Source organism: Lineus longissimus, chromosome 12, assembly GCF_910592395.1.
Source record: "Lineus longissimus chromosome 12, tnLinLong1.2, whole genome shotgun sequence".
NCBI lineage: Eukaryota > Metazoa > Nemertea > Pilidiophora > Heteronemertea > Lineidae > Lineus > Lineus longissimus.
Window position 1 is genome coordinate 17,189,315 of NC_088319.1, and position 23,128 is coordinate 17,212,442.

The following is a 23,128-nucleotide window of genomic DNA, read 5'->3' on the forward strand; positions in this document are numbered from 1 at the left end:
TGCATCATCAAAGGCCTTCCATTTTCATGTATGGCCCGTCGGTGATCTGTCTCATCTGGCTCGTAACCTTGCCTAAACCCTCCCCCTGATGAGAATCCACGGCGACCCGCAACTCAGAAAAACCCAGTTTTCATCCAACCGACCCCTGTGCACTTAAGATTCCTTCCAAGGTTCAAGGTCTCGAGAAATGAAGATAATATATTCTCTGGCTTCATTACTGCAAGCAGACATCAGATCATACCTCATTGGAATATTCAGATGAGGGTGGGGCACTCACTGGTGCTGCTACCTCCAGGAGAAATGATGAACTACAGGCTGGTGGAAAATGGGAAGTCTGTTCCAGAATAACTTGGGAACAGTTCTGTGTACATTTTCCACCTCCTGCTACATGATAATGCATGTCAAGTTCTAGCGACATGGAATGTAATAATGATGTATGGAACCCAGATCTTTCTCAGCCCTATGATGCTCATGTTGCTTGGCAACTGAATCAGACTTGGGCGTTGATGTTCTGCAGAAGCGGTTCACGTCTGCCTGTATCTTGTGATGCAGCACTGTATCCTCGGTTTATGGTGAATCACGTTAACTGATTACGGATGCCAAGATTTCAGGGTGGGGTACTCTTTAGCTACTCGCATGACCTTGAAGGAGCCAGGACTATGATGGAGGAGGTTTGGTACTCCAGAATGCAATTTCAGTTGGCATCAATTGAAGCTGCTAAAGAAACAGCTGGAATGTTTCTGTTCGCATCATAAGATTTCAATGTATTTGGTCATTTAGGTGGAAAAACTGAGAGGGGGCTCTTGGGGTTGGTCCTATGCAACAAACATTTTGTAATCACTCGTGCAGATAATCTGCACAGCATGGTGAAAAACGCTCAACCATCTCCCGATCCTTCTATCCGTGGCTATTCACAGTGAAGAGACTTGCCAAAGGATGCAATTTGAAGGACGATACCTGAGAGTACAATATCAGGTGCCTCTTAACGAGGAACGAGAGTCATTAATAACCCACTGGAATGCAAACATTTTGCCGATAGCAGGCAATCGAATGATAAATATCTGGAGAAATGTCAGGGGTCGCCATATGATATTGATTGGTTGTTTAGTCACTGGATGTCTTGCAGGTCGTCGACATAAATGTCACATGCGTAAATCGACCTGCGACTGACAGATGCTGTCCTGGTAAAGACATGTCCTTATTACAGAGGTGATATTGAACAGAAATCCTGGAGATTACCTGTAACACAACGCCCCAACTAATTTGCTAGTTCTATCGTGTTCAGGAGACCCTGGTCTCACCGACAGCGGGAATAAATTTGACAATGTACAGGTCGTTGTCCTCTTGAGGTCACTATACCAGTGAACCAGGGTTTTGACACTTACCGCTACAAAAGTTGTTTCACCTTATGACATTCTCGATGGATGAGGAGGACTAGATTGACCCATGTACCCTTTGACCAGATTATCCTCAGTTTGGCTCTTTTATGGATAAGGAGTGGCCAAGTTACCATAATCCTTGTTCAATCAAGATGCCATGGACAGACAGTGTGGCATTATCACACGATATGAGTCCAAGTCGCCAATTATTGCGATGAACAGTTATAAATAGTTCAAGTAATGCACCTTACGAAATGTCAGCTAGTTCTCCAGCGTTCAGATATTGTGATTAGCTCAATCAAGTGCCTAACCATTCAAATAACCAAGTGAGGGCCGGAAAGGCACAAGTCTCACTTAGAAATGGTTTTTGCTAAAATATTTTTCCTGCTTCTGTGATGCTGCTTGAATACCATGAGCAGTAAACCGAGTGAATCTACCCGCAATTTCTATTTTGACAAACACAGATTTCTGGAACACCAAGCTTATTTTAGTCCCAAACCTTACGTTTGATGTCTGTCGGAACAAATTGATCCTAAGTCACCAATAACATCTCGCGCAGTTTGCCAAGCTCCTCCAATGCTGACGCACAGATATGATATATCGACACAATAATCAATCGAAGACGTATATTATGATATTTTAATCCCCTGGATCCATTCCGTACCACACAGTCACACCCAATATATAAGGTCAACATCGATCCAACGTCATGTGACAGCTCAGCCACTGGAAACAGGCTGCAGTGGAGTACATTCACCTTATTCAGTACAGAGGGGGCAAAGTTGGCGCTGTCCTACTTGGTCACACCTGCCGGGCCCAAAAAGTCATTTAGTATAACAAGCCAAGGCTACCCGAGGCAACTGCCAGCCATTTTCAGTTGTATCAATGGAACTGGTGAATTAGGTAGTGGGTATCGACGATCAACACTTATCAAGTGATCTCCTCATGAAGCCGTTTCGAGTACAGAACATTCATTTTGAACTTTGAACTTTGGAAACAAATGGAAAGAGAACAATTGGACTGTCCTGATATTGCTTCCATTACGACTTGTGGGGATGTTTGCCCAAGTGAACTAGCATCGCCCATCAAGTCACGATCAAACTGCAACTCATTACAATGGAATAAGGACACAAGACACAATTAATAGACTTTCCACATTTTATTGTTACTTGATAGCGCAAGTTCAGATATAAATACCACATTTCTTCAGACTCGTCCCATCCTAGGTTTGAAAATTCCAAACATTTCCAACTGAAACTTGACAAAAGACCAAAAACAATATCCCATAATGCATTACATTTCAGATGCTTTAAGTCGGCAATTTTTCCTTGAAAATTTGTGGTTATCGTTGGAATTTTCTTTACAGCCGTTCCAGCATGATAGAGTGGGACGAGTCCATTAACTGTCAGGGACCAAGGGTGAAGACAACAAGTGAAGTTTCCCCTCTACTTTTTGAATATCTTTTCCGAAATTGAAATCTTACCGCAATCAGAGCACCGTACATCGCTCACCATTTGTCATTAATCATACTTTAAGAAGTCTCAAATGTTGGGGAAAGTGCATGTTTTGATTAACTCAGTCCCCGACAGTTTCATTTTGTATTATTCTTCACTGAACACTTTAGAATACACTTACAAACTTGGCCTGCTCATACAAATGATGACACAGACCATAAGACAACTAGACACCGTCCTGCTCAAGTTAGCGCTATCTGCAGCGCTGGCAGGGTCCGAATAGTCTCCTTCGAAACAAAGCCCTAGTCTTGAATAGGTGCACTGCAAGACTGATTTTCAGCGCCACATTTAACCCAAAGACAAGAATGATATCAAGGTCACAACACCAATCACCCTGATAACAAGCATTTCTAGTTTTCAAAACTTTCAGGACAATACGCGGATGAATGTCCAGGAAAAGGGTGAAGTTACTCACACCAAGAATGAGACTTACAGTGCACGAAGAGTCAGGCACACACAATTCCTCACACCCATCAAAATTGGACTTTCAATCAGTGAGAAAACTCACAGTATTGAAACTAGTCCAACAAGGCCCTCCTTTTTGAAAGGTCATCTGCAGCCAATCTATGGCAGGTCAACTTACAAGTTGCTTACCATGGCTGGAGATGTGCGTGGGAAAAAACCTTGTCAGATATACCTTCACCGCAGAGACATTATACTGCCGAAGGGTAAATAACACCCTCGGCAGAATTTCGGACCCCATCCTAATCCTATAAACACTGGATACTAACCACAGCACGAATTTTGAATTCTCGGGAGAAAATACAAATTGTCGAGAAATTTTCACTATTCTGGAAATGACCATATAAGACTACAGTTGCCATAGTAACAGTCATTTCCCAATCATGAAAAAATCACCAAGGATTCCCTATTATGAAAGCTTGGAAAAGAAGGCTAAATACGAATGAAAAAATTCTTCACATTTGACTAAATATGGTACAGACCGGGTGAGCAGAATGCTACAAGGGGTCAAGGCCATTCATACAATGTCAAGGTCATTATGTACAATACGTCTGCTCGTCTATGAAGAGTAGAGGAATTCATACTGAATCAAGTCAAGAAATGTCAAGATAGTTGAAAATCTTTTTAAGATGTCTAATTTTCCGAAAAAATTTCAATTGAGTTCTCCACCATGTCATATTCGCAAATTTTGTTCGTTCTGCAGTTGGTGTTTTTCTGACTGACCGTTTGAGCACCCGCGACTGCCAAAAGCAGTCGTATCTAAAGATTAAAACAATTGGTCCATCAAGCACAACGAAGTGCAAGTACAAGTGAGATTTTTAATCAAATTGTGCTTTGGGTGGTCATTCACTGAAATGAACATAAGTAAATATTGCAGATTTCACCCGAAGTTTGCCTGGACCGCCTGTATTTGATGTGCAATTTTCCATTTGAAATGTACAAGTGCTCAAAGTAAACACAGGGTGAAACATTATGATGAACACGGCTGATTATTAGACACAAGAGGCAAAATAGTGGAAAGACGGTGAACTGAATACAATGAACAGTCAACTCGCAACGAATAGAATCAGAGCGAAACATGGTCTACGAATTACAGAGCGCTTTTATCTACATTAACAGAACTCTGCAAGGTGGTCAGACTCGCAATCAAGCCTCAGTCCAGGAGTCCATTTTCCGAAGACAGTCCACTCAAATCCCTGAAGTCAAGTTTGAAGCTGCACTCGACAATATCCACACATCTCTCGAGACAAATGTCTTCTTATTCTGTCCTCAAGGAGTAAACAGGTTCAATTAGATTTCAAGTATTCGTCTTGGGACTGTCGGCCAGAAATTGGAATCCCGGGGGAACCAAGTGGTACACATAGAAACAATGATATACAGTGAATGTGAGGCAGCGTTTTATCCTTCCAGCAAGTCTCGTTAAAATCACCCTCGTTCCCGAGGTTATTACAGGTACATCCACCGGTCTTAATAGCCAAGGTTGGCTGAAATCCTACAAAGGCATCTCATATTGACCACATAATATTCACCGCTATTGGCAATCATTTGTCACAGAATGCCAACACCCCAACTAGAACCAAACTTGATTCAATCTTTTCATCAAGATGCCAAAAAATGTCGCCAAGGCAAAAATTTTATTTTTTAAAGTCAAGATAGCTTTTATTGACGTAACTTCACATTACACAAAACAATATTCAATGTCATTCACAGAGGATTACCTTTGGTTTATAGTATACAAACCCTACACCCCCTGTCAAGATGACATGGACTTGTCCAAAGCTTCACTTCTTAGCACTGGAACAGTTCATGTCAAGCCCAACAGGGATAAGTTTTCGTTGAGGACCCAATTTCATGAAATTGTGTTAAGAACAAAGGCTGTCCTAGAAAAATATGCCCCACCGACAATACCTAACGAGGAAAGTGGGACATCTTTTTCTTGGACGTCTTCTTGAATATGCCAAATTGCCCTCCATTTGACTTGTAACATTGCCTCTCATGATATTGCCAACTTTGCTCTGATTTCTGCACAACTTGTTATCGCAACAATGATTTGATTTGCGATAAAAACGTCGGCGATGACGTGGCGATATGATGACTGACAGCGTCAGCCAAGACGGAGCGTACTTTCTTCATTGCTATCATCCGAATTATAAATAATTACATGCAAAAATTCTCGTATACAGTCAAAGCATTCAGTCTATAGAAGTTGCTAAAAGGTTGCGACAAGTGAAGCATTGCTTTCGAGCCATGAAGACAAGTGAATATACAGATTTCTCAGGCTACTTTATACATTTACAATACAACTAGTCTATTTTCACAAGTAGTAGGCTTCGTGCACTGGCCACAGAAACGCCGACCATACTTTGTTTTTAAATGACAACAAGAAGACTTATTATCCCAGAGACAAACCGTTTAAAAAAGTCCCGTCCAGAGCCGCTAACCCCCAATGAGAGCTATCGGGAACCGTCTCCAAAAATGTCCCTTTCTTGAGTATTTTTGACCAAAGTATTAGTATCTTTCTCACCTACAATAACTTTGACCTCGAACCGTGATATTAGTTATTACAGGGAATCGTATTCGCCGGGAATTAGTTGTCTTTTTGAGATTTTTTAAAAACCAAGATTGGCCAACCTTCCTTGCATCCAGTTTTTATGTGGACAAATGAAGGCTTAAATAAACAGTAACCTACAGTTACATCCATGCCTTTATTACACAACAGTAGATTGAAAAATATATTTACGATGTGAAGTGACATGACTTGGTCGTCGTGGCCGTGTCGTGCAGCTGTGATAATATCTGCTGTCGACACATCTACTGGTGATCAACGTAACCCTACAGGGTGTCCAAAAACATGCCAGCAGCACTCTTGATATCAGTAATATCTGCTTTGAATATTGACAAAACTGCACAAAATCATGAAGTTATCAAATAGTTCAGACAAGACATTTTTGGACACCCTGTCCACCCCTTAGAGCCTGAATAGGACTATGCCAACGCATTGAAATCCTGTTACAGACTAATCCACAGAGGACACAACAGGGGTTAGGGGTTTACCGAGCATGCTCATAACCCACCAGGACATATTTGAAACGGATGAGAATCGAGAATGCTCGGCGCTTAATGGCAGTATTTTACAAATGGACTCGGAAATGAAGGGCCGACCAAACTCGTCAACGAAACAGGGGGTTAACGCCCCAATGAAACATGTAGTAACGTCCCATGATCCTCCACTAGGGAGGATTAAACCAGTTCCTCTACTTAGGTTAGACGTCGACTACTGTAACCACTTTGGTTTGTGATAACGCACTAGTATGAAATATATCAAAGTACATGTATAGGCGAGTCAAATAAATAAAACTGTTAAACAAGTATGGCAATATGTACCTACAGTCATTCTAATTCCACAACATCTCTTCATTTTTAAATTCTTTTTTTATACTTTTATATTCTAAAGCAGTGTTTTACAAGTAACTACACTCAGGCCTCATGATTTGTTACGAAGTGAAAAAATGTTCTCGTACATACGAAAGCCGACGACATTCCAACAGAACGCCGTCAAGCGATTAAGACTCGCAGAACTTTACAAGGATTCTCGTTACAGATCCTCACTGACTTATTATCATAATAATTATTCGTTCTTAGTTTCACTTTGAACCCTCGCGACCGCCAGTCATACACGTTGTCCCATAGTTCTCCTATAGATGGCGCCCTATGATCTTTTGCATATTTCTCTGGTCGGGGACAGTGTGCTCGACGGACTTCGTGCATTAGTACGACATCGTGTACGAATCTTTAGCACATTTGGGTGTGAAACGATATTCCACCGCGGTGAAAACTATGGATAGAGCGAGAATGAAATGCAAGTTACAATTTCTCTAAAGACAACATTTTATCGTGTGATCATGTTCTTGGTTGTCAACGCTCACGGAACACATTCAAAGGCTTCTACCGTCTGCTCCTCCAAAGTCATGATAATCCAAGCAAACTGCATCTTTCCAACTCTCAGTGTCAATATCCTTGAAGTCTTAGCAACACACAGTACAATAAATGAATGTGTCTACGATATAATTTGGGTATACGTTAAATCAGGACACCTATCTTCTGACATAGAGTGGCGTCTGATTCAATATTAAAACAATGGGTGGCGGTTTGTGAATTAGTGTAACGAATTACCGACAAAAGCCAGAGTTGTAGATACTGATTGAATGATGATCAAATAACCCATGTACACAACACGTTTTGATTCCATAATGAGGTCCCATCACATCTTTGTGCTAACGATAATCACCACGTTGAATCCATCCAGTGCGCGATTTTACCATGGTGCTAATACACCGTTTGTGTCCTACACGAAAGATCTCGCAGTCACATATGTAACTTGCATATCACCTGATTACGACTAGGGTCTGGATACATGCACACTATGAGCATTCCGATGATGTTTAATTCCAGATCTTAAGGAAACTGTCCCAGGAACCTGTGGCAACGGCCATACCATCCTCAGTTACACCCAAGCAGCTGACACGATTATCATGGCCAGCTAGGACACCTGAAAACAGAGTTGAGATGGGATTAGAGAGAGACAAGACCTAGGTACAAAACACTGAAACACACAGTATCCAATGGTGGTATCCGACTCGGCAGATGGGACAATTCTTACGTTTTAACTGGAGGAATGATAAATAGTACACCATTTTCAGTCCATTTTGTCAGCTGTCCATTCAGTACATACAGCAGACATTGCAACTGCTAGGCGAATGTATGCCAACTACTGCCTTCTTTTCATTACATGCCCCATATTGTAGCTAGTGGTGTTTGTATTTTGATAAGCAGACGTGAGGACCAGTCATCAAAGGGTTAAACCTAACGTCACTCCCCTCCCAAGCTCTACTGGGTGTGGACATTGTTCATGTACACATCGACGTCTGCTGAATATTCCACCATCCGATCGTCTCATTATGCTGTAAATTCATGTACATGTCATTGCTTCCAGTACGGTCACCATAGCAACCAGTGTTAGTAGTGGCATAGGAGAGGTGACCGCTGACATGAACAGTGGAAGGAGACCTTTGCCTTGGTAACCATGTCCCGAGTGTTCAATGTTTCATACAGACATCTATCGTTAACCCATTCAGGCCGGACTCTGTGTCTGGTCACCATATGGACCAAAACAGATATGTATGCTGATCATATTCATAGACGGGTTTAAGAACATTTTGGGAGGCTATGATCAGTCAGGCATTACCTGAACAAGTCAAAGGGTCACAGTGAGAAATGACTCGCCATGATCTCGCGTTAGATTAAAACAAATGCTTTTCTGGGACTCAAATCTAAGAATTTGCGAGCGTATTTTTCAAGGGTCAAGTCAAGAAGAAGAGGTGGCGCCACTTACCAGCACGATCCTGTTTGAGAGTGTCCCAGACGTTGCAGTTGAAATCATCATAACCGCCAAGGAGTAGGCGACCACTCTTGGAGAAGGCCACAGATGTGATGCCGCAGATGATGTTATCGTGTGAATACATGCCTATCTCCTGGTCTGCTCGGATATCAAAAAGTCGGCAGGTGGCGTCGTCGGAGCCAGTTGCAAATGCATAACCATTAGGGAAATACTGGAATCGAGAAAGGAAAACGATAAAGTCTGTGAAAACTAGACTTCTCAGTTCCATTCTTTATAGCTGACCACATATTCAACAGCCATGTTACCCACCAAGTGTTGCTACAATTTTGAACAGAAAGGCCTAGTGTAAATGTACGTGGAGTTTTAGAAAAAGTCATTTGCTAGTCTTCATTCATATCACCCAATGAACCATGCACATCTGGCCTTTAATTACAGAGAACTCTTGGAGCACACCAACTGTCCTTGTTTGAATAATGATTACAGATTCTGTCCCACATTTTCCCTTTCTCTGGGTTGGATATTTTTATCCCGCATCTGTGTAAGCATGACTCATAATCAGCGCCAGAAGCAGCCGATGTCTGCAGCTCGACCACCCAATGTCTCCCTGGGGACCAACCACTGTCTGCCCGGGGACGTGGTTTATTGAACATAACACTAATCAGCGATGCATCATACATCATGAAACAATGGGTGTTGGACTGCATGAATAATAGAGTAGGACAAGAATAGATTTTAAAGGTTTTGCATAGTTTTCATAAGGTCTGTGTTCTGCATGAGTTGTTCTGTATGGGCAGTCTACACAGGTACATTGACAAGAAGCTGTATGATAGAGACATTTTGTATGAAATGATCAGATGTGTGTATACTTACAGTAATTGCATTGATATCAGATTCATGCCCAGAGAATGTCTGCTTACACATTCCATCCCTAATATCCCAAAGCTGAAAGAGAAGGAACTCGTTTAGAAATTGATTGAAAAACAGTTAAAAACTTTGTTCAAATTGTTCTCAGCATTTGAATAGACGCTAAATGATACAATTCTTCCAAAACCAAACGACATTTTCAAACGGATCTCCGCACTTACTTTAGCTGAGGCATCACATGCTCCAGATACAAATGTTCTCATATCTGGTGCTAAGGACAGACTCATGACATCACCAGTGTGGCCGGTGAAGGATGTGGTCTGCTGGCCTGTTTCTATATCCCAAAGTGCACTGGAAAACACAAGCACAGGAAACGGTAAACAATGGACAAGTGTTTCAAGAATGATGACATTTAGAATTCCTATGCGAAAGTTGGCTGTGACACCTTTTACAGCAGATTTTTTACACTATGTATACAATGGGACCAGTACTGCAGATCAATCTGAATGACATAATGCATAATGCATTGGAGGACTTAACTGCTGTACATTGTGTGGAAGCAGTCCATCGTAACGACACGGTTTACTGATAACTGACTATTTGGAAACAGGTTTTAACTTTCACGATGCATTCTCAGTGCATGTAGTAGACAAAATGCGCTTGTGCACTTCTATCAATGGGTATGGTTAAATTTGTTACCAATTTCCAACTAAAATTAAACTTTGGACAACTGCTTCATACGAAATGCAACTATTTCAATTAATCTCAGTCTTAGTGTTTATAACGTGTATAAAGATATCAAAACAAAGGTAACTGACAGACTGTATATAAATTCCACAATTCAAAAGTCATCTTATTGATTTTATTATTCGCGATACGCATTGAACGTAGTCAGTCATTCAGCTGATGTTTGAAAGCTCAAAGTTTGAATGCCGCCCCCAGGCTCAACTTCAATCACGCATACACTGATCCACCCTTCCCCCGAGCTAAAACAGAGCAACGCCTTAACAGCACATTATAAACATAACAAAACACCAATTATAGAGTGTTGATCATCTTAGTTTCCGATGACCTTAGCTCATAACAATATGGAACATATGTGTGAAAAGGTAGACAATGCTCTCGATGGCCATACGTGAGTTCAGCATAGACTCAGTAGCAATCCATTCGACCCTCTTTCACTACAGAGAATTCATTATGGTGAATAGAATATGCCACTCGGGGAAATATAATGGCACAAATGCAAGCTAAAGTATGATTGCTAATAAAAGAATCACAACCCCATTTGAGCACATAGGAAGCTAATGAGCTTGCATAACTCGCACAATGCTAGAAACACACTCAGAAATTTTGATATCGACGGAAACCAAGGCAACCGTTGGAATCAATACTCTGTATGGGTGGCGGCAAGGCTCATGTACAGTTGTGTACACACTCGATCAAATCATAATGGCGCGCACGACAATGGTTGCCGACGCAAATGTCAAAGATACACAGGAATTTACAGAAGGAGCTTGAGTGTATCGAGTTGTTAGTAATATCACTAGTTTATTGATGGGGATTTTGGTTTGATGGATTAGGATGTCCAGCAAGTGCACGATCTCATGTTGATCTTTCGGGGACTAGGTATGGCTCTCAGCAGACACTATACTTACCATGTCATATCTCCAGAACTGGTAACGATTTGGTTATCGTCGAGGAATCGACAGCAAGATAAATAACCAGTATGTCCTGGCAATTCCCTACTAACTCGCACGTTTCCTTCTCGTGTTTTTAGGCTGTATATTGAACATATGTTATCGAGACCTCCACACGCTACGTAAGAGCCTGATGGTGCATAGGCACATGTCATTACCCAGCTCGATCGCAAGGGTATAGCGTGGACCTGGAACAGATGGCAAAGGGTTAAAATGAGGAGATCAGTACACACAAGTATATTCACAGACTGGTTGAAGTCACAGGCACAGACCTGACATCCGCAAGGAATAAACTTTCCATCGCGAGAGCTATTTTGCACCGTTTGATCTGCTGAATGGGGGTGCACAGATACTGGTAAGAAGGTGAACTGTGAATTCAAGTGAAGTGAGCGCATCCCATCATTTAGGGTAAAATATAATACAGTTCATTAAATTGCACTCTAAGTACCTTTCGCAAACCATTCCCCACTTCGTACGATTACCATTTTATGGCGGTATAACTCTCCCAATAGATTCTACAACAGTTTCATGCAGCCACCTGAGACTCCCAATCTCCAACAACGGAGAAAATCTCATCATATGAAAACATTGGTTCTGTAACAAGCTCGTTGTTGTAGAATACCAATAAGCTGCACAGACAAGATTCGAGCTTTTCCAGACATTTTTTTACTTTTAAAATCAACCAATGCAGTCTGCAGTCGATGGAGTTCAAAATGAAAGAGCAGACCATGCCGAGGGCTGGTGAAAACAGTTCTTTCAGTTGGGTTGCCTCATTGGTGCGACAACTTCCCGATCAAACTGAGGAGGACCTTGCCAGAACTCACCTTGTTTGTTGTATAACCATCCCAAACAATTAATTTACCATCTTGTGAAGCTGATACTAGATTTCTGTAACGAGAAGAAAGCATAAATTGGCAAGAGGAAAATGTCCGAACGACAGTGTTCGGAAACTTATGTTTTTATTTCTGGTGGAAGTAGCATTTGTTACGGTAAACCTTCAAGAATCAGAATATGAGGGCAAATATTCCAACCAGGAAAGTGGTACGAATGTATATCATTTTCTGCAGCCTGGTAAATGCAACATGATTTCAATGTGCTTGCAAGATGATTATGGCAATGACTTTAACAAGTCCCAAAAGACGCAGCGCCTCTGTGACTCCTCAGCCAAACAAAAGGAACCCGGGCACTTTTGAGAACAAAGCATTCAGCTCAGATTCGAGGACGCAAGGCAAGCCAGGTACAAAAGGCCAGCCTACTCAGAAATGGCGCTTGGCATAAATATAACTCGTTCATGGCTAAAAATAGCCTGATATAAGGTTAGACGCTGGGTGCTAAGGTATATATTGGATATTTATAGAAACATATCTCCAGGGTGGGACTAAAAATAGATGCGATAAAAGAAGATTTTATCAAATTATTGCCGGCTTGGTTTTTGTTGTGGAACATTTCCAGGGTTTCGACATCAAACATGAGACAACTTCATGTGCCTGCTTGAGTTAGTGATGATTAACCGCATCACTAAATTTCATCATGTTCGTTCAAAACCATCTTTCTGAGCATCACATTTTTGCAAAGGCAATTGCATTGATTGGTTCAAGATGGATTCCCTTGCACAAAAAGATTCAGCATGGAGGGGATACCTCCATTGGGAGATAAATCGACCCGATATGAACTTGGAGACTTTGACCCAGCTGATAGGGACTTGTGCTATTGTCCGCGACAACAATTGCAAGACATAAATACGGAATGACGGGGCTGGCTCTGCGCACTGAAATGCTTCCAGTACAACTATTGTAGGCAAGTGCTCAAAACACTGTTTGAAATATGCTAGACATACAGTAGCAGTGTATGACCTGTATTACACTGCGTCCAGGCATATTTGAGGTATGGAACATTCAACCCAATCCTGCAACCGCAACATGACTAACAACGCAATCAAGAGTGTAGTACATGTATTAGCATGCGGCTCCACGCCCCATCACTTTCTACATCAGTAACGAAGCTCGGCTAGTCAATCATCAGCCGGCAAGATATGCTACGTTATGACTAAGCCACAGCTACATTCAGCAGAACCTTGTTATTCACGTTGTTCTTCCAGCTCCACAGCCCAGATCTTATAATCAGGTTCGGCAGGCTCAATCACCGAGGAATAGATTCTCGTCTATTTTTATCGGTGTTCGATGAATCACCAAGCAACATGGCAAAATGGCCGCTGAAGAAGCGGATCATGCTAAGATACATGTATCACCATCAGCATATTTCTTCCTCAAAGGAAGACGCGATGAATGACCAAGTCAGGTTTATGCCCAATTTATGAAGAGTAATGGCTTTTTGATGGAGATTTTTGGGATGAGCTTGGGTATTGGCCAGATTTTATCTTAGATATCAACATGGGTTTTTTTATCGATTAGCTCTGTTCCAATATGATGCCACAAAGAAGTCATCAAGTTCTTTGTAGAGAGTTTGAAATCTTCTTTAAAGTTTCCAGGCTTTTTTTCTGACTCACCCCTTTTGCCCTTTTAAAGGAAATTAAAACTTGGCATCATTCTGTTAGTATAGTATTTTTTGAATAAATGGTTTTAAACTCAATGGTGATAACAAGGCAAACCATTTGATGGTAATGAACAGAATTATATTTGTTTTGACATTATTGATCAGTTGTGTTAAACACAACAATAATTCCCATAGCAAGGCTTCATTTTTATAATCCGCACGTCAAACTGGGTGTGGCTGGAGGCATGATTCCAATATATGATTATATCACAACAACAGATATACGAACTAATCAGTGTGTTAGATTCATAGAACGAACTCATCACCAGATAGAACACGACAGAACTTGGCACACAAGTACCAGACAACACAGCACGGTAGAATCCCATGCTAGCAATCGTTCTCATGCTGACAGCCAACACACAACAGGAAAGCGGTGTAGCGTTTGGAAACAGGGCTTAACAATCCATTGAGGAGTCTTTAGTCACCATGGTTACCATCCTGTTTCAACGGCACATCGTTGGTATCTTCTAAGTTCATGTCAAGAACTGCAATTCTGATATATTTCTATTCTTCATCATAGAAATTAGTATGACATGCAATATGCCGAAGTTTGACGAAAAGGGTGGTCCACCAAAAACAATCAACACTATCCATGCTTTCGGGGTCATGCAAAAATTAATATTTCAAATTTCGGACATTTTCTCGTTTCTAAAACACAACCCTCTTGCCAAGTTGTCTGTTAGCTTTTCAGTAAGAAGAAGGTGCTTTGTATGAAAAATATGTCAGCACATTTGTTATATCGTTATTTTTATACTGGTGAAAATAACGGGCAAACCTGAACCATGTCAAGAAAGACTGAAAGAGCAATCTGAGCAGCAGCAATCTGTTCAGCAGAGCAAGTTCAGGAATATCTTGCAAGATCCTCAAATTCCTCTTACACATTGTGATATACAATTCATGAGTAGTTACGATTAAGAGACTTCTCAAAGGTACACACTAGTAAATATATCCTTCATGTGAAAATACGGTCAATTGAAAATAAACTAGGAGAGAGAGAAACTGACAGGAAAATTGGCACCGATCGGCACCGTCTAACCACAACAGATGAGAAATCAAAAGTTTCGAACTGGTTTTTTTTAATAGGAGGGTGTGCATGATGCAGAGTATGTCAGGGTCAAAAAGCCTGGCTAGCATAGCAGTCATACCAACTTCAGCATAAAGGGTAACCCCACCAAATATCAATCGATTAGGACAATACACGCATATAACGAACAAGTCAGTCAACGGGGTCAGTCGGAATCGTGGCCTACCTTCTATAATCCATAGGGAAACGGAACAAATAAAAGGTTGAATTAGAAATAAAAGCGGTTGAAAAGTCACTAGTTTCCCCGACTTCCAACAATACCATCAGATGCAGGCTTTCCACTGACAAACAAGCACAACAAGATGAAAGTGATATATTTGGCGTCCACAATTTTGATGGATGCGGGCGTGTTTTGTTTTGCCGTTTTTGGTGAGGGGACCGAGTAGGCAGTGAAATAGGTATGGCTTACCAGTACCAGCCGAAAAATAATCAAGTCACAACATAGAGGAGGAAAATCATACGCTAAAGGAATATGTACGATGTGGTGAGGAACGATTTTGAACACCAAAACCAGTCGAGGAGAAAATGTCAAGTAATTTGTACACAGAACAAAATGTTCAATGCCATTTTTGGGAGACTTCTTATGATCAGACAGACCATTACATGTTGATTCAGAGCAAGGAGTATTTCGAATGCTGAAATGGCAGAAAGGGCGGAACCACATCATCTACCTCAAGATTGATGAGAGCACTTCTGCCAGTGTTCATCGTATGTATATGCCAAGCTCATCTTAGTCGTTGCCAAGTACACGAGGGAACAAGATTAAACCTGCTCAGACCTACTAAGAAGGCTGCAAGAGAGGAGCGTTCTCTGCGACGAGCTAAAATCTATGGGTATCCATGGAAACGCCGGTCTAACGGAATAAGCCTTCCAAGGGATTCTTTATAAGTCTTAAAATGTGTTTCTGTGTGTCAGAGCATGGCTATCGTATAACACTTTCTACTATGTCAGGCCAGTTTATACGTTCAGTCAACGAAAGCCTATCGACCATTTTAACAATTCATATCCCAACCTGAATATCTTGACATTCGAATTAAATCATTTCAATATTTTCATTACATATCAGCATGATATGGGAACTGCGGCACGGAGATTATACCAACAATAGTTCATGTTGATAACGCCAGGCCCACAACTGAATAAACTATAAATTATGTTTGTTTAGGCCTAGTTCAGCACAGCTTTTGAATTGGAAGGGAAAATTTCAATCAGAAATCAATTATGCCAACATGTGCAAAATGCTGTACTGAATAGGTGTGTATCCATAGGTAGGACAATACATGTCTGGTTTTGAACATGGGGACCCCTTTGATCGTCATCAGTCTATAAAATGGTTCGAAATGTACTTTTTGGGGGTCAGATTATTTAAAACAAAATCGCCCACGAAAGCATATCCATATTCCTCCAGGTGACAACACAGATATTGGAGTGAAAGGGCTACAAATACCCCATCTCTCAAGCAAGATGTTTTGCACAGATGGCACCAAACATCTCTTGTTATACCCAACCATCTGGACATCTAAATTGAAAGACAATAGATGGGAGGCCACCATTTTGTTTTCAGAATGGCGTAAAATAAGTTTCTGGCAGGAAGTTGGACTCCCATCTACGTCTTTTCATGGTTTCTTTGAAGAGAATTTACAGCCCCAAAACATGTGAAATAAACAAATAGTACAATTACGATAAAAATCACACCTAACATCCAACGCCACCATATAGAATCTTTGAAGACTAAGATTGTGAAATGTGTAGAATTCTAACACTAAAGTTTGGTCTGAGAAGAGAATTCTTTCAACCGTGAACAAAAAATGGACCAGGGTTCATCCAGCCAAGTCTTGGGCATACATGGTAACTATTGTTTGTATTATAGAGGGCTCAAGCATGCATCCAATCAGTGCACGTTGTTTTGGTGAAATGAAGACATTTCTTGTGTAAAATTAAACCAGACTCGACTTGGATGAATGACCCCAACACATTTCCAGGCATTTGATCAAGAACAAAAAGTTTTTCATACGTACATGTTGCTGGTTTGTAGAAATAGAATGGTTATTTTTATTTAGAAGTTCAATAAGTAATTACACATTCACAACAAGAAGTTATTCATCATTCTCATTGGATGAGAAGAGAAGGTCATTTCATTATTCTTCCCTGAAAGGGAAAGTTAAGATCGGATATGGATCAAATGGTGATTCCTTGAGTAACGTTATAAAAAATCTAGTCCAAATGCACAAATCTCCTCAATGACAGTGATTTTCTAGTTCAAAGAATAATCAAGTTGGATTGTTTCTCAGCACTTCTCCTCATCAAAATGGATGGCCAGAACATTTTCAAGTCGCCAATTCCCTCCGGCAACAGACATCCTCGTGTTTCCACATTCACTCCCGAGCCCGTCAACGCTCCGATTTCCTGATACTGCGAGTACTCGTGGCAAACTGTCTATTTCCCCTTCACATTCAATGAACAGAAATCACTGTCAAAGTGTAAAGGTGGCTTTGCTTAGCTAGAACTTCAGTAACAAAGCAATGCAGAACAGAACATTCACATACAAGATAGAACTAAGCTATACAACAACTAACTTCTGAGAAATTATTTGCAAAAGATCCAGGACCTCATATTGAGAGACAGACTCCGTCGCACTGCCAACCGAACGGATGAATGTCTGCGTCTAGTTTCTAACTTTACAAGTCGATTCAAAGTAACAACTACTGAAAGAGATTTTGCAATGAAAGGTACCTTTTTCAGCACCATTCCATCCATTTCAGAATGAGACAAGCAAAACTAAAAGCTGCGGACCAGATTAGATTGATCAGCAGAGACCAGAAGCCACAAGGTAAAGAGATCCTACGCTCTCACGAACTCGATACTTTAGACTATCATGAACTGTCTTCGTAGATCTTGTTGCAATGCCAATACTCTCACAATGAAGCGAGTATCCATGGTAACAGGTTTTGCTGTCAAAGAAGCGACAGTCCCCTTATTCAAAGTATCCAGGCCTAATGCTCATTGGATACAACATGCATTGTACTTTCCGATGCAACTTCCAATTCATGGACTATATGGTTGATAGCTATTAGTTCATATTATGCTTAGAAAATAACTAGATTGAGCCAACCACACTGACTAATTGACATCAAAAAGGTCTTTCATAATGTAGATTTCATTTCACCAGGGCGATTATTTTGTGTCAGAACATGCTTTTGTCCACAGCAGCATGAAATTTTCTGGCAACAACTGCCAACTTCACCACCAAAAGTTCAACTCGTGATTTTTACTTCTAGCATGTTGCATTTCTGTTAGAAATTCGTTGAAAAAGCCTTCCATGCAGGAAGGAAACGGCCAGAACTCGTATCAAACTTCCTCTTTACATTACAAACAAGACCTCCCGGATGTCATCACACTGCTGCGTCTACTAACCTGGAATCCGTTGCCCAGTGCATGGCATATATCTTGGCAAGGTGACCTCTAAGGGTGCGTCTCGTACGCATCTGTATCCTACCCACGGGTTCCACATTTGCTGTAGCTTGTAATAATGTGGTGTCAGCAGCAGCTTTTCTAGCTTCCTACAACAAGAGAGACAGCAAAAATCATGCAACAATGGAGAGATGAAGAGAATTATCTTTTTCGTCCAAGCTTTCTGCAAGGTGAGAGAGAGGCTGTGACAATAATGCAACGAAAACATAGCGAGATATCATCAGAACTGCTTCACCGAAAACCCTCAAACAGACAACTGTCAGGATACATGGTGCCCACTATTCTACGAAACGTTCCATCGCTCCATTACACAGTAGCGATAGAGACATCCAAGCCGCGTAACCATGCCGATCAGCAATCAATAATCTACTACTGACGTCACAGTAATCCATAATCTGCTTGAGCCAATCTAGTGCATTCTATTTCTCAGAAGGAGACTGGCGTATTGTGAGGGGTAGGAAGCTGGGCTAGCTGGAACAAATATTCTTTGAAAATAGCCAGATCCCTTGGGTGTTTTTTTCGGTGGACTGCACCCTACACCAGACCCCGAGTAACAATTGTGCATTTGAGTCAGTGCAACGCAACGGCTGTGTTGCTGATGCAGCCAAAGGTAGCTTCTAGTCTATTCTGATTCATACTACGTCAATGGCCTACTCTAAATAAGAAATCATTACTTTACGATCTGGCCTATACTAATAGTACATGCATTTCTGATGGCTAAAGTAAACAATCTGTGTCTTGATTTAGAAACTTTACCGGTATCTTATCTATCAGATCAAGCGATACAAGGTAAATGAATTCCTATAATGCATTATGTGCACTTTCGTGTGCATTGAAGTAGGAACACGTTTTCCTCGAACATCACTTGAAAGAATGAAGTGTAAACACAAATTTTTCAACTATTCTGCGTTCAATCAAACACACATGTAATCATCGTTCCCTTGAAATTTTACTGGAATATGTACAATTACATTTACCATCATCCAATAACCACCTACTTGGTATAATGATTCAAGAACTAATTGTGTTTTTACACCACAGGACTAAAACAGTGGACGAATACTCTACGCTGCCGATGACGTCAATCAGGTTCGATGGAACCCAATTGATCAACAACTCGCCACACAAACTGTCTTTGTTACCATGACAACGCCAGCACTGGAACTATGTCTTTCCCCAGCAGTTGGAAGGAACGTGCAATACACAGCTCGTAAAATGTGGCTGTATTGGGATGGAATAAAGTTGCCATGGAAATGCCAGTTTTGGCGAGGTGATATATGGGAGCTCAGAAATTCTCATATAGAACAAAAGAATAAGTTCTACTTACCCTAATTTGATTTTTTAGCTGTTCACATTCTTGTCGTAGTTGGTCTAACTCACTCATGGTGATTTTTTATATTTTTTAAAAACTACTATAAAAAAGGGACAGCTGTAAAGAGAAAAGGAGAGAAACAACGTCAACATTTTTTACCATGAAATGCCTTTTTTAAGATTACGGAGGGGAAACGACCTTCATGTCCAATACTCTTCGGTATATTAAAAGAAACAGGGGGACAGAAGCACAACGCAGGACTGGTAATTCAACAGTGAATCCAGCGCACGAATACATGAAATACTAACCAGTCTTCCTGAATTCAAATGATTATCCGGAAATATTGTAATCCACAATAACTACACAACATTCAAAACAATGGGATAATCACATCATAGACTCCAGTCCAGAGAATTTTAGAAAATCAAATAAAAAACCCTTGCGTAGACTCGAGAGTGTATCAGTCTATGTTTCACCGATCACCAAATCAGCGCCGAATAACTCATCTGTAAATGGGAGAGGCATGTATCTACAATTAGCTTAGGTATTCCGCTTGAAAAAGACAATCAATAGTGATCGCTTGATGCTACGAGAGTGATAGAAACTTCATCATCAGAAATCTGGGTGTGGTTACGAGAACACACATGTGACATACGTATATCCTTGTATGGGAATGGAGGATATAGAGTCGAGAAATCTCTAGTGGAATTATGACCTCACGATGAAACCCATGCCGAGTTGACTGTGGTGATTTTAACCCATTATCTTTTTTACATGAGACAACTATTGTCCATAATTTGAACACTTTTTTTTGTGAACAATTTACATAGAACAGATTGCATTATACAAACATGCATAGTTCGATGTGCTAATAAAGATCAAACAGATAAACATGTAATCGTTTTTTCCGTTTTACTTCATTTATACAAAACTATTGTATACAGTACCAATTATTGCCATGGTAAGCATGTACATATACACTGTACCTTTCCAGGCCTGAGCGTATTATGGAATTGTTGGACATCCCTGGTAGTGGTATAAATCTGTCACCTTACAATGCCATAATCCATATCGGCCCAATGTTATTAGTGATCACCCGTCCATAAGATCTAATTCAATTGCATGTCGAATCTATAGCTATATTTATATTATATAGAGGCCTGGGGGAAGCCATCTTTTGGAATGGTGTGTCTTATTTATATTGTTCGGTATTCATAATAGACTCATTGAAATCTCAAGGCTGCGGACATAAATTCAGATTGAGTATGTGTGATCCGTCACAGCAAGAGCAGGCGCACGTCCCACAGAAGACGAGCCTAAATGCTCCAAGAGATGAGGCAAGAAATTGATGTATGTTCTTTTGTTCGTTGAGCCCATACTCAGGTTATGTTTGGGCTTTCGACTGATGCAATGTCAACAAGGACCATTCTCTGCAAGCCAAGCCAACGATATCACATTTATAACAGATTTGCTGTAGCAAATTCAATACACATGTATTAAATTCTATGGCCCATCCGGACAATGCGATGTTACCAGCCCCATGGCTCCATTTCTCCCAATAAACACATGCGAATACACAAAATTAAAATCAAAACAACTTATACCAAGCCCAGACTACGTATGCCTACTGATGGTCCAGACGGACTGATCACAAACCTTGATTGAGCAATTTGGTGGGTCAAACAAAGCTCAAACCGACAAGAGAAAGCAGCCAGCCATCCATAAGTGCATATCATTAGTGGGTAACAATGTATGCAGAAATGTACACCAGTCAGTCTGTGGGAATGTACACACAGTACACACCCAGAAAATGCATAGCGTGAGACGACACCCAATGTACAATGGTAAAATCGTGAAAACAGACCAGTTTTTGGGCATAATGTGTTCAAGATGGTGTACAGGTCTAAACATCATGAACTGTGGGGCAAAATGAAGGGGCACGGCATTTTAAAAGCGTTTCTCGACGATGTTTCGTCGGGTTAGATCGAACAACAGCGCCGGAAAACCGGTCGCCATTTTGCTGGTTTATGTGGCCATATTTACAGTATTAAGACCGCTACAAGCGATCAGGTGCTATGGATCAGACCTAAATTCTATGAACAGCCAAAATATAGACCCTACAAAGCAGCCATAAGGTCGATTTCAGCACAAAACAATGCATACTGACAGAAGCTCACATACAAAACACCTATCCACAACACGGAAGCGACATCGAAATCGGGTTCTCCGAGCCAGACAAGAAAGCAAATATCGCAGCAAATACACGATTTCTGGCCTAGATCGCCCTACCGATGTTTAGAGGGGGTCTATAACTTACCCTAAAGATAGACCCTAGGTAGCAAAATCCAACAAGAATCGCATAAACTCCTAAATTTCGCTGTCAATTCGATCACATAAAGTGGACTTAGATTTTTTCTACCGAAGGGTGCGGTGCCCCTGCGTTGACATACAGTAAACCCCGTAGAATTAATTTCCCTTGGACGCATGCGCTCTACGCTTATAACGTCATTATTAATTTTCATTACAAATCCTATCGTCTGCTAAGGGATTCCCCCGTTTGTTAGGCCTGGCAAATCACTCTGCTGGCACCCTTGTAATGAAAAATTAACAAAAACTCTTCATAATACCACTGATTTCTTGTTTTGATCAACAAAGTAAAAAACGATTGCCCTTATTTCTTACTTTGGCCGTGAATGTTTTGTGAGCAGGTGACAAAGATGCCAGAGTCACCTGGCTGTAAAAGGTGTAGACCGATCTAACAAAGCCCAATTTGTATCAATAACCGTTTCTTTTACAGCAGCTCATGTTAAAGCATATTGACTTAATCTTTGCTTATTAATATGGCTTGGCTGTTGGGTATAATATATCCTTCGTCAAGTCACTTACCGGGAAACACATCACGAAATGCTTAAGGAAGGGCACTCAGACTTGGGCCTCCATCCTTCCTATTGGCCTGGTCATATTATAGGTTCAGTATGTTGCAAAACATGAACGGTTGAGGATTGCTCCGAAGTAATCTTTGGTATCAAGCTCGCTAATTCGCTTTGAGATGGATTATCAGGTGTGGAACTGCTCGTGCTGCCCTTTGCTCTGGGTGTCAGCATTTGTTATCCCGCCAGGTCTGATTGTGACAGTATCTGCAATCTCATCGTGTCTGGTTGTGGCATCATCTGCAATCTCATCAGGTCTGGTTGTGCTATAGCATCTCCTGTCTGTAACGTCTGATTGTGACATAGATCAGATGCATAGTGAAGGGGCTGGTACATCTAGCAAAGACTTGGTACACTCTGGTAACATGACAAGCTAGGAAGAGGAGGGCACATCCAGAAGAGATATGGTGCACTACTGTCTCATTGGCCGAAAGTCATTTCTGCAGGTAACAATAGAGCAA

General features: G+C 41.0%; 1 protein-coding gene across 1 annotated transcript; it reads right to left on the minus strand.

Annotated features, from left to right (window-relative positions):
- Positions 1-2,519: 2,519 nt before the first annotated feature.
- On the minus strand, positions 2,520-22,188 carry LOC135497248 (guanine nucleotide-binding protein subunit beta). The gene is made up of 9 exons (XM_064787009.1): positions 22,055-22,188; positions 19,753-19,854; positions 18,369-18,514; positions 12,139-12,202; positions 11,273-11,502; positions 9,839-9,968; positions 9,624-9,695; positions 8,748-8,964; positions 2,520-7,904 (listed from the first exon to the last, which is right to left on the minus strand). Exons 2-9 carry the CDS (start codon positions 19,807-19,809, stop codon positions 7,798-7,800), a joined length of 1,023 nt encoding a protein of 340 aa, XP_064643079.1. The 5' UTR covers positions 19,810-19,854; positions 22,055-22,188; the 3' UTR covers positions 2,520-7,797.
- Positions 22,189-23,128: the final 940 nt, after the last annotated feature.